This window comes from Vespula pensylvanica, chromosome 6, assembly GCF_014466175.1.
Source record: "Vespula pensylvanica isolate Volc-1 chromosome 6, ASM1446617v1, whole genome shotgun sequence".
NCBI classification, from domain to species: domain Eukaryota; kingdom Metazoa; phylum Arthropoda; class Insecta; order Hymenoptera; family Vespidae; genus Vespula; species Vespula pensylvanica.
Genome location: NC_057690.1, coordinates 156,775 through 168,060, shown reverse-complemented (window position 1 = coordinate 168,060; position 11,286 = coordinate 156,775). Strand labels below are relative to the sequence as shown.

The window sequence follows — 11,286 nt, the reverse complement described above, 5'->3', positions numbered from 1 at the left end:
ATAAGTTCCTTTTTTTATTATAACGTTAATCTCGCGATACGCCGAATGCGTCAGAGACCAATGTTTTCAGCCAAGACAGTTCGTTCAAGGTTAACTGTCCGTACAAAGAATCGATATGCGAAATTGAATTTCTCGACGTCGCGTCGGTACATCGACGTATCAACGATCGATACGAACAACGAGGTGTCCGTCGGTCCTCCGAGCTATGTAAATAAACAAGAGCATTTTTATTGTACCTCGTTTACTTACAATCGGAGAAGTATTTGAAACAGTAATTGCACAACTACGAGCAATTCCCCTTTTCCCCCACTCCAGGCTAGCTACTACATTTTCTTCCGAGAATTCCTCTGACGTGGATCGACACATCGCATAACGGTTGTCTTGCTTCGACGCGAGGGATTAATCATTGTTTCGAGGTAATTTCTTGCCCGGTGAATCGATTTTCCTTCTTATTTTCGGTTTACGTGCCAAAGCGATTCGATAGAAGTAGCGCAGTACGCTTTCCAAAAGTGATTACGTCATTGAAAGCGCGTGGTATAAATATTTTCAACAAATTTGCTTTGCTAGACAGTGTTTCATAACATCTTTGGGAGAAACGTGACGGTTAATCGTTGGGCGTTACCAAACATCGTTATCTTTTCTTCCAAAGGAACGACTTTAGCGAAAGGAATCGTCCTCCTTTCTGCCTCTTATTCGGCGTTATTTTGACGAGTGCGCATATCGTTCGTTCGGACAAATCCGTCGCAGGATCGTTATTAAACCGTGCATTTACCGTCATTTTTTCCTTTACCCGACAGATCGTCGTAGACCGCTTGAAACCAACAAAGTCGGAAGAAACGAGACAGGATGAGCTACGGATATCAAGTGAGGTTCATTTTTGGATTTTCATAATTTTGTCGTGTGTTTCTGCACCGTATCATTTTTTTCAACTCTAACGGACGAGATTTATATAATACAGTTAAATGCGTTGTATATAGCGTTTTTCTTAAGTAGCAACGAATATTTAATAAAGAATTAAAACTCTTACTCCGCCTTTATAATTCTTCATTTTACGCATGACTCTTTTATGAAACGTATCTGGCAGTTATATCTATATCTGTAACATTATCCAAGGGACCTTCGGTAATCCAGTTTCCAGGACGAGGACCACCACCGACGTCGTTTGGGGTTCCACCCGGTACACCCTCTGCCCCCGGTGCTCCGCCATATATGCAAACCACTAACACGGGCTTTCCAAACGCAGCTCCAGTTTCATTCGGCATGCCTCAACCTTACTCTCCGTATGCTTCTTCGCCCTATCCTACGCAACCTAGTCATTCCAATCCAGCTCAAGTCTCGTGCGCTACTAGCCAATCTCAGTTCCCGCAGCAGATGCCTTATCCTCCTCAACCGCAACAAAATATGTATCCTCCGCAGCCAACCTCTTATCCCTCTTCTTATCCATCTTCTCGTATGCCAGAATCTTCTTATCGGCAACAAAATTCCATTTATCCTAATCTTCCTCGAGAGCAAAATACGCATTGCTTCGGAGATAGAAATTCGTCTTCTTTGTCGAATCCTAATACGTCATTGTCATCTAATTCAGCACCATACCCTGGTGGCAGCTATCACGGGGGGCAGGGGTTAGGAAATTTGTACTCTCCTTACGGTGCTAATTCGCCATTGGCTTCAGGTCGTGTTGCCCCAGCCCCCCGGAGCTGCAGCGCGAATAAGGTGAGATTGTTCGTTTATCAGGCTATATGTAATTACATTAAATGGCACGGTTCTTGGTTTTTGTTTTTCATTCGATAATAAGTTATCGTTGCGTGGAACAAAAGTTCTTATCCATGCGTATTTTTCTATTTCAGTTGTCACCCACTGTGGTACCTTATAACGGCTTTGATGCCAGAGCCGACGCGGAAGTTATAAGAAAAGCTATGAAAGGATTTGGTACGGATGAAAAGGCCATTATCAATGTTCTTGCCAATCGAAGTAACTTGCAGCGACAAGAAATTGCTTCTCAATTTAAAACGCTTTATGGAAAAGTAAGTTCCACGTTTAATGTTAATATCTTTTATGGAGATCTAACGTGCTTCATTCTTTAGGATATGATAAAGGATTTAAAATCGGAATTGTCTGGAAACTTTGAAAAACTAATTCTTGCTATGGTGATGCCATTACCGCAATTCTATGCCAAAGAACTACACGATGCCATGTCCGGTATCGGTACGGACGAATGCGTACTTATTGAAATACTATGTACGATGTCGAACCATGAAATCCGTGTTATCAAAGAAGCCTACGAAGCTAGTAAGTTATTTATATAGTCATTCTCGACGTTCATACCTTATACTTGGACCACTCATCGAATGCATCTTTCTTTTTAGTGTACCGTAGAAATTTAGAAGATGATTTAAGATCGGATACATCTGGGAATTTCAAACGTTTAATGGTCTCATTGTGCTGCGCCAATAGAGATGAGTCATTCGACGTAGACCCAGCCAGTGCCATGGAAGATGCGAAAGTTCTTCTACAAGCTGGTACGTTAACTTTTGCCAATATCGATGGACTAGTAAACATTCTATTTTCTTCTTATCGATTCAGTCAATTTAAAATGATCAAAGTAGATCCTAAACGCGTCTTTATTACGTACAGGCGAACTCCGATTTGGAACCGACGAGTCGATGTTTAACGCGATCCTTGTCCAGAGAAATGTACCTCAACTGAAACAAATTTTCCGAGAGTATGAAAGCATAACTGGTCATACTATAGAAACTGCTATAGAAAATGAATTTTCAGGGGACGTTAAGAAAGGTCTCCTTGCTATTGGTATGTACGCGCATTTCGACTGCTTAAACATTCTTTTTTTTTTCTTCATATTTTATATATTTAATAACAACGTATGTATCGTTATTTCGAAATAGTGAAATGTGTCAACAACAGAGCTGCTTTCTTCGCCGAACAATTGTACAAAAGTATGAAAGGATTGGGAACGGACGACAGTCGTCTCATCAGATTGGTCGTCACGCGTTCCGAAGTTGACATGGGGGAGATAAAAGAAGCGTTTAAGGAAGAGTATGGTGAATCGCTGGAGGATTTTATATCCGTTAGTAATCTCTTTGATCTATTTTTTACAATTCACTGTATTACATGGCATAATGGAAATGTAATTTTTATTATTGTTGCAGGGTGATTGTTCTGGACATTACAAGAAATGTCTATTAGCTCTCGTGTCCTAAATCTCGAATTGCACGAAAATAGATTAATTAAACTTTTCGCATTTACCGATTGCAAAGATTCGCGAGCATACGTGGGCTTTCTCCATATGCTTATATATATTTCTAATAAAATTGAAATTGACGTGAAAACGTATCATTAAGTCAGACGTTCCTATTAGTCTCGGCAAGAATACGAAAAATGTTAAAATTATTATACGCTGAGGTTACAAATCGTGCCAATTTTCCTAACGAATCTTTGCGAAAAGATATAGATCTTGCATGTTTGTCGAATCTGAATGAGATCTGTAATATTGATTATTAATATTTTATTTTTATAAAACTACTCGTGCGAAGAAGGAAGAAATACGTTATAAAAATTATCGTTTTATATACATATATATATATATATATACATATGCATATATATTATATTTACATAATACATGCAGGTATATTCTCTATTTTATATATATATACATATAGCATTTACATAATATATAAGTTTATTATGTAAATGAATTGTAAAAGACAACATATATTACAATAAATAAAAACGGCTTAACTTATGATGAAGGTATAATCGATGAAAATGTATCAACGAGAGAATTAGATTTGAAGAAAATCAGGGAAAAAAGGAGGAAGAGGGGAAAAGAGAGATAGAGAAAAGAAGGGGAGGGATAGGAGCAGAATAAAGATAGACGTGGAAGAAGCCCGAAGAGTCTGGCGTCGCCACGTTCGTCGATTACGAGGAGGTCCGGCAGTGCCGCACCGAGCCTCGAGCTATATCGAGCCGAGTCTCGATCTCTCTTTCACGCACTTTCTCTCTCTCTCTCTCTCTCTCTCTCTCTCCTCTCTCTCTCTCTCTCTCTCTCTCTCTCTCTCTCTCTCTGTTCATCTATCACCGAAGGACGGAGCGGATTCGTTATTTTTTTTCATCTTTCGAATCCTCCGGTAGACGCGCTTTTACCTTCCTTCCCTCGCCGTTCGGTGCACGCGGAAGCGAGCGCAAATTCCGCCGTCTCTTCCAATCGTGATCTTCGCTTTTAGCACCGATAACGCCGCGAAAAGCTCGAAACCCTGGCCAGAAAAAGCGCGCTCGTCGAGCCACGCTCGACGCGGAGGAAGAAGAGGAAGTACGATCATGGGGAACGCGACTACAAAGAGACACTATTCCAAGAGCATCTCTCTAGCGAGCTCGTCCAAAAGACCACGCTGGGACGGACCAGGTAGACCCGCACATTTCAGCAAGCGATTGTTTCTTCGACGGACTCGTTCGTTCCATCAAGTTTTCAAACTAGCCGATCGCTCGTGTCAATCGATAAACAGAATCGGAGTTACAAAGTTATAAAGTTTCCTCTTTTTCTTTTTTTTTGTGCGTACGTGCAAGTAAGTTTCCTATTCGGGGCTGAAGATTCGATCGGCTATTGTCTATTTATTTATCACGAAATCTTTCGTGGATCTAAAATTAACTAGCGTGATTCGAGGATGTTTATTTTAACGATGGGTAGCTATCCGTCTAACGCATGGGGCGAGTACGAAAATATAAGGTCGACTTGACGTATCGCTTCGTATTCGATTATTGAGCAATCGCAGTTTTTGAAGAGCTATCGAGCATACTAGAAATTCCAAGATTTAATGCCAATTTGGAATATTCTCAGGAAACGATAGAAAGGAGATGAAAGAATCGATTTACGCAACGTCGTTGTAAACGTAAACGACCGAGGCGAGATAATCGTGACGAGAGTAGAATTTTCGGTTGGTATCGAAATCGCGAAAACGCGAAAAGTATTGTACGAGACGATCGTAGACGGATCGAATTGGTATCCGATGTCGGCTTAGCTCCTCTCGCATAGCTTTCCCACCCTGAAGACGGTGGTCTAGCGATCCTCGGCTTGCCAAACGTTTCACATTTTATTTTAGGAACGCCACGTGCAAACCTGTGTTAGAGATCGTCTATTCTACGCGACAAGCACGTAAGCATCGTTCTGGCATGCGCGGACGATCCTCCTTCTCTTTCCTTCTCTTTACGTTAATTTTCTATACGTTTTCAACGTTTCCTCCTAATCGTTAACGAAGATATTTCGTTTACGGTCGCGTCAAGACTCGCGAGAAATCTCTGTCTCGTTGATCGGCTTATTACTCCTCGATCGTTGTCGATCTCGGTTGAAAATGATAGAATACACGGACACGCACGTACGATTTATTGTCAGGATTGCCAGCACCTCCGGGCAAGCCAATTCTGATACCAGGAACGGACGACGCGCAACCGGACGTCGTTGGAATACGCTGGGAACGATCGCCCAGTAACGGCGGATCGGCCATCGTAGGTTATCTGGTCGAACATCGACGAATGGGTTCGGCTCATTGGGTGCGTAGTAAGCCTGGCCTCTGCACTTTTCCGGAACTAACGTTGAGCGGTCTTGAGCCAGGATGGCGTTATCAGTTCAGGGTCAGAGCACAGAATGCGGTAGGTCTCTCAGCTCCTAGCGAGCTGTCGGATCCCTTGACGGTAACGTTGCAACGAGCCGCTGCATCCGCCCCGCAGTTCGACCTCGAACTCGACGACTTGATCGCTTTGGAGAACGAACAGGTGTCGTACTTCGTTAAAAGTACTCTGCTTTGGAAGCGTAATTCTACGAACTGCCCTATGCAAAATAATATATTTTTAGGCGGAATTCGTAGTGAGATTTACGGGAACACCCTTACCAAAGATCTCTTGGTTCAAGGACGGCTTCGAAATTTTTAGCAGTAGACGAACGAGAATCTTGACCGAAAATGGGAAAAGCGTACTACTTATACATCAGACGGCTCTTAACGACGAGGGTGAAATCAAGTGTACCGCAACGAATAGAGCTGGCCACGTTAGTACCAAAGCCAGACTGATTCTCGAAGGTTAGTGGGGATATCGAAGGCGACGCATCAAAGTCGCAAGACGTTCTACGATTAAAAACGAGACGCACCGTGATTTATCGCACGTTATCCGCTCTCAGCGTTTCCAAAGATACGACTACCGAGGCAGTACGAGGACGGTCTCCTTTTCGAGCAGGACGAAACGATCAGATTGAAAGTGTCTTTAGCCGGAAGACCACCACCTACCGTAGCTTGGTTCCACGACGGAGAACCTCTTTCACAGGACACACGGCACATTTTCGAATCTATGGACGGCGAATCGGTTTTAAAGATACCGGACGCAAAGCGTTTCGACAGAGGAGAGTACACGGTAAAAGCTAGAAACAAACTCGGCGAAGACGCATCCTCCTTTCTCGTTACGGTTACAGGTTGGTTTTAGGCGACGAAAAGAACTCGCTGGCTTGGATCTTCTCGCAAGGCTTTTCTCAAAGTTTTCCTTTTGTTACTTTGTCGCAGATCGACCAGCTGCACCCGGAAAGGTAAACGTCACGATGACTTTGGGCAGATCCGTCACGTTATCCTGGAAAGAACCGGAGGACGACGGCGGCTGTAAGATCGGCACTTACATCGTCGAATATTACAGAGTAAGGAAACGGGCTGCGACTCGTTTTAAGAATTTACTCCTCTTGTTTTTTCTTTCCCTCTCTATTTCCTTTTTCTTTCTTAAATGATTCAACGATGACGCACGTACGCACACGTATACGCAATCTTAGATCGGTTGGGAGGTATGGTTGAAGGCAACGACGAGCCGTCAAACCGCGGCAACGCTGACCGAATTGCTCGAAGGCTCGGAGTACAGATTTCGGGTAAAGGCAGAGAATCCATACGGAGTGAGCGATCCGAGCGAGGAAAGCGACATCATCTTCATTCCGGATTTGAATAAAGGGTAGGAGAACGAACGGTCCGAAAGGATGGACGACTCGCTTAGATCGAATTAACGAAATTGTCGATGTCTCGCTCTGTACGTTAGGGCAACGTCGCCGCAATTAACTGGAAAGTCTCAGAGCCAACGAGAGATCAGTCGATCGCGCGGTGACAAGCGCGAGGTTAGCTTCGTCGAGCCGGCTCCGAGGAGCAGAAGCCTCACGAGAGAAGAAGCAGGGATGGACGGGCGATCTCGTTTCGGAGGACGATCTTCGTCGGCGCAAAGATTGTCGATGGAAAGACCATCGAGGGCGGACAGCAGAGTCACCTTCGGTCCGGACACTACGATTCACGTCGAAAGAACCGTACCGCCTGTACCACCCGCCAGGTCGAGAGATCACTCATCTTCCAAATACGAAAATCGAGCGGAGAATCATACGGTACGACAAGACGCTTCCTCTGTGAAAACGAACGAATCGCAGGTATCGAAAACGAACAATTGTTATAAATATATTTGATCGCGCGTCGTTACTCCTGGTACGTGATCGTATTATCGATTATTTTAGGAAGGCTCGGAGACTAAAAAGAGAGCAACGTCCCCGACAATTTCAGCTGCCGCTGAAACGAAAGGAAGACCGACGTCGCCGACGTCCGCCGTCGTAACGATCTCGCCATCGCCCAAGACCGATCCTCCGATCGGCCGTTCTTCGTCGCGATCGAGAGAAAGAAGCTCGTCTCCTCTTTCGTTGTCTCAAACCCGAGAGAATCCAGGGGAAGGGGCAAATGGGTCGCGTTCTCCGCTCCTCCGACCCATATCGATTTTGAAGAAGCAAAACGGTTTGAGCGACGAGCTCGATGCGACGCAACTGGCGGCATCGCCTAGAGAGAACAACGACATGCTACACGATAGTTCGGAGTTCATGTTGGTCTTATATCCGAAGGACGAAACCGAGAACAAGGAGGATAATGAGGGATTAGGCACGACGGGTAAAGATTTAACGAGATAAACCGTAATCCGAGTAACATCGAAGTCTTAACCGTTCGCGAAGCTACTTGATCTTCGTTTCGCTCGTACATGCCACTTGGCGGATGTATTTCTTTTAGGATCGAAACGAGGTACGACGGAGGTGATGGAGGACGAGGAGGATTTGGTACCGCCGCCGATGTCTCTATCCCTTCCCGAATTATTCAGTAAAGAGCACGAAGCGATAGAGATACTGCGCGAGGCGGTCAGCTCTACGGAAATGTTACACGAACGTGCCATGGAACGTTTCTATAAAGCGATGGAGGCCGAGAAAGAGTCGGAAAGCGCGAGGAGAAAGGAAGCGTTGGAGAGAAAAACCGGAGAACTGGCTTCTATCGCGAGACAGGACTTCGAGATGGGAGGAGCTCTGAAAACCGTAAAAGCGCCGTCTCTTCGAAGAAAGTTGTCCAATTCCGGTGGAGCCACGCAGAACCTGATCTCCTCTTGGCAAGCCAAGAAAGCTCGCAGAAGATTGAGCGAGGGCCAGGTCGAGGGGGTCTACAAACCTACGAAGCTTTTCTCTCCGTTGCTGTTACCGGACGTCGAGGCTAGATCCGATCCAAATCTACCTACCGAGGAGGAAACCATTACCGCAAGGCCTTGGAGGAGGAGCAGCGACGAGGAGGGAGCCGAACGTCTGCGCAGATGGCACGAAACCAACGTGCCTTTGCTCGAGGAAACTTTGGTAGAGAAATCGATAGGCTTGAGAGCCGACGATTCCACCAATCGGACGATTTCTCCGTTTCGAGAGGTGTGTCCGTTTCGCTCTGTTATGCGCTATAAAACTGTACGGCGTGACTTTGAAACGAATCGACGAACTTTCGAACGTCCTACGTTCGTACGAAGAATGTCTTTCGCAAAAAAAAGTCGTGCTTTTTCAAAGTCATCCTGTACAAAGTAACAAGATCGGTCGATGCCGGTATTTTTATTATAACGTGAGGTAACGACTGTGTGTCCGTATGTATACAGATCGCATCGGAAGAGCAAGAGCGAAGGGACGAGCGAGTGCGAGAAGAGAAAGAGGAAGAGCTGGTGGAAGAGCGGGCGGAAGAGGAGGAGAGTATCGAGACGTCGGAAGAATCCTCCGAAGAGATAAGCAGCGCCGACAGCGAGGATTTGAAAAATTTGAAGCAAAGAATCTTGGCGAGACGAGTCATGGAAGAGGAAGACACGTATCATCCGAGAGGTAGACCTATCCCGCACTTCGATAGTTTCGACAAGCCACACTTTTCCGAATACGGCGACCCTTCGATCACGGACGATTCGACGAGTCCATCGATTTGGGTTCGATCACCCTCGTCGCCTACGAACCTTCAACCGAAATCGATTCTGAAGAAGCCTAAGGAGGATGGTACTCCGCGAATAAACGAGCTTGGCAAAGTCGTACCGCCCGAGAAACCGATAAGAAAGGTACCACCCGTGAGACAAGAGGAAGCGTCCGATCCGAACGGACGTAATTTGGACGATACGAGCGAGTACTACGACGCGATGAAACCCGGGGTCATGTCGGAATCGGACACCGATAGCGTCTTATCGGCCGGAGAGGCGGCTAAGAATCGCAGAATACAAGCTAAAATGCGCTCGGCAACGCCCGAAGACGAGACGAACGAAGCCGACGTCGAAGCGAGAATGGCGGTTGTTAGCCATTACACCGAGATCGTGCGCGAACATTCGTCGAGTCATAATCCAGTAGCGGCTGGCAGGGTTCGGGACGAGGGCTCGAGTCGAGGCTCCTCTTCGGAGAAGGATCGAAGAAGCGACGGACCGAGTAAGAACAAAGTATCCGCTGTTGCGGCGATCAAAGAGGCTAGGGAGGGCGAGAAAGCGTCCGCTGGCGAAGCGATCGGTAAAAGGAAGAATAGCGTTGGATCGCGCGGCACGACCCCTTCCAGAGACCCGAGGTTGGTCAAAGAAAGGAGAGAGAGCAGAGCGTCTTCGCGAACAAGGTCGCCGAGTTCTAGATCGAGGAACGTTTCCGTCGAAAGAGGCACCGCTTCGAGATCCTCCTCGAAGACCAGAGTACGCGCTCCGTCACGGGAGAGGAACGATCGGCCAGGATCGAGGACAACCTCGGAAGAGCGAGCATTCGCCAGAGAGAGATCCGTCGATCGAAGCGCGCGTAACACAAAAGGCACCTCGAGATCGAGTTCGCGAGACAGGCAGAGGGCAACGACACCGGCCGAACTCAAGATCGAGCGTTTGCAAAGGGCCTTGGAGAGTAAAAAGTACAGAGCTCGGAATAGAACTCGATCGGATATCGATAAATATTACCCGGAGTCGTTTCCGACCGATCGTGCCAGCGACAAACGTCTCGCGCTTCAAGCTCGGAACGCGGTGAAGTCTACCGTCAACTATATAACCGACTTGACGCTTCTCATGGCCGCCGTTTACGTTTATCTCTTCAAGAAGGAGACCATGGCGATACCCTTCATCGCTCTTCTTCTTTACAGACGTATCCAAGAAGGCATTCGCGAGCGTATATCGGGACGTTGGTGGTCGTCCAAACGCAAGCACTGACCAATTAGAACGTTCGCGGTATCGCGATCGTAGGATCATTTCGTTTATCTCTTAGTCGGGGATGGATTGTTTATCCCATAAATCGAATGAAAGGTGGCGCGCTAAAAGAGTATTTTGTACGTACCTAATGGAGAGATCTAGCTCCTTCGAATTACTCATTGTTTCTCTCTTTCTCTGTCCATTCATCCATCCATCCGTCTTATTATCTTCCTCGGTTTACGATAGTCTCTTTTTATACGCGTTAATCGCGCCTATTTACGTTACTCGCTCTCTGGTCCAACTTTCGAGCAACGACGTTGCAGTCGCGCAGCGAACTTGACTCCGACGAAAGAGAACGCCGTAGGACGAACGCGTTATCTCACAACGGAATTATATTTTATTTGTTGCATATCCGTGCTTTACGAGGAAACGTCTCGATAAGAGTATATATAGCTTGTTACTGGATAAGAGGATACATGTAATTTATAAAACGAAAAGTCCTTCTATTTTTGCGACGTTTGTTTTTACGTCGATGCCATCGTTATTTATTCTTAATATTATTATCGCCTTAATTTCAATAAACGTGTACATAAGTACTCTCGTTTCGTTCGTTGCTTCTTTCTTCAACCTGCGCCAACCTTTTCGATCGAACGAACGTTCCTGGATTATTAGGAACGTCTTGGTACGTGGGAAGCTCGATTCGATGCCATCGTTCGAAATCATAAAATTACATTTTTATGCTACATTACACAGAGCGGATAGGAAATCGTGCCATAAGCAAGAGTCCATAAATCT

General features: G+C 45.8%; 2 protein-coding genes across 8 annotated transcripts; both read left to right on the top strand.

Annotated features, from left to right (window-relative positions):
* The first annotated feature begins 93 nt into the window (after window positions 1-93).
* LOC122630113 (annexin B11-like) lies at window positions 94-3,764 on the top strand. 7 transcript variants are annotated; one of them, XM_043814245.1, is made up of 9 exons: window positions 94-416; window positions 798-864; window positions 1,132-1,713; window positions 1,848-2,024; window positions 2,085-2,289; window positions 2,367-2,519; window positions 2,635-2,808; window positions 2,904-3,085; window positions 3,168-3,764. In XM_043814245.1, the coding sequence occupies exons 2-9, from the start codon at window positions 847-849 to the stop codon at window positions 3,216-3,218; spliced, it is 1,542 nt and encodes a 513-aa protein (XP_043670180.1). In that variant the 5' UTR covers window positions 94-416; window positions 798-846; the 3' UTR covers window positions 3,219-3,764. The 7 variants fall into 7 exon arrangements, with proteins under 7 accessions (XP_043670180.1, XP_043670177.1, XP_043670183.1 ...); XM_043814242.1 differs by having other exon boundaries at window positions 1,114-1,713; XM_043814243.1 differs by lacking the exon at window positions 94-416 and adding an exon at window positions 453-534 and having other exon boundaries at window positions 1,114-1,713.
* Window positions 3,765-4,101: 337 nt separating this feature from the next.
* LOC122630109 (titin homolog) lies at window positions 4,102-11,087 on the top strand. Its single transcript, XM_043814223.1, has 10 exons — window positions 4,102-4,423; window positions 5,408-5,787; window positions 5,867-6,089; window positions 6,188-6,475; window positions 6,564-6,691; window positions 6,821-6,993; window positions 7,078-7,453; window positions 7,538-7,958; window positions 8,076-8,746; window positions 8,965-11,087. Exons 1-10 carry the CDS (start codon window positions 4,339-4,341, stop codon window positions 10,510-10,512), a joined length of 4,293 nt encoding a protein of 1,430 aa, XP_043670158.1. The 5' UTR covers window positions 4,102-4,338; the 3' UTR covers window positions 10,513-11,087.
* Window positions 11,088-11,286: the final 199 nt, after the last annotated feature.

Excerpts from the sequence above, each read along its gene's own strand:
- LOC122630109 (XM_043814223.1), top strand. The coding sequence starts at position 4,339 with ATGGGGAACGCGACTACAAAGAGACACTATTCCAAGAGCATCTCTCTA. Across the intron at positions 6,994-7,077 it reads ATTCCGGATTTGAATAAAGG|GGCAACGTCGCCGCAATTAA; the intron begins GTAGGAGAACGA and ends TCTGTACGTTAG. Across the intron at positions 8,747-8,964 it reads CGATTTCTCCGTTTCGAGAG|ATCGCATCGGAAGAGCAAGA; the intron begins GTGTGTCCGTTT and ends GTATGTATACAG.
- LOC122630113 (XM_043814242.1), top strand. Across the intron at positions 2,290-2,366 it reads CAAAGAAGCCTACGAAGCTA|TGTACCGTAGAAATTTAGAA; the intron begins GTAAGTTATTTA and ends CTTTCTTTTTAG. Across the intron at positions 2,520-2,634 it reads GAAAGTTCTTCTACAAGCTG|GCGAACTCCGATTTGGAACC; the intron begins GTACGTTAACTT and ends TATTACGTACAG.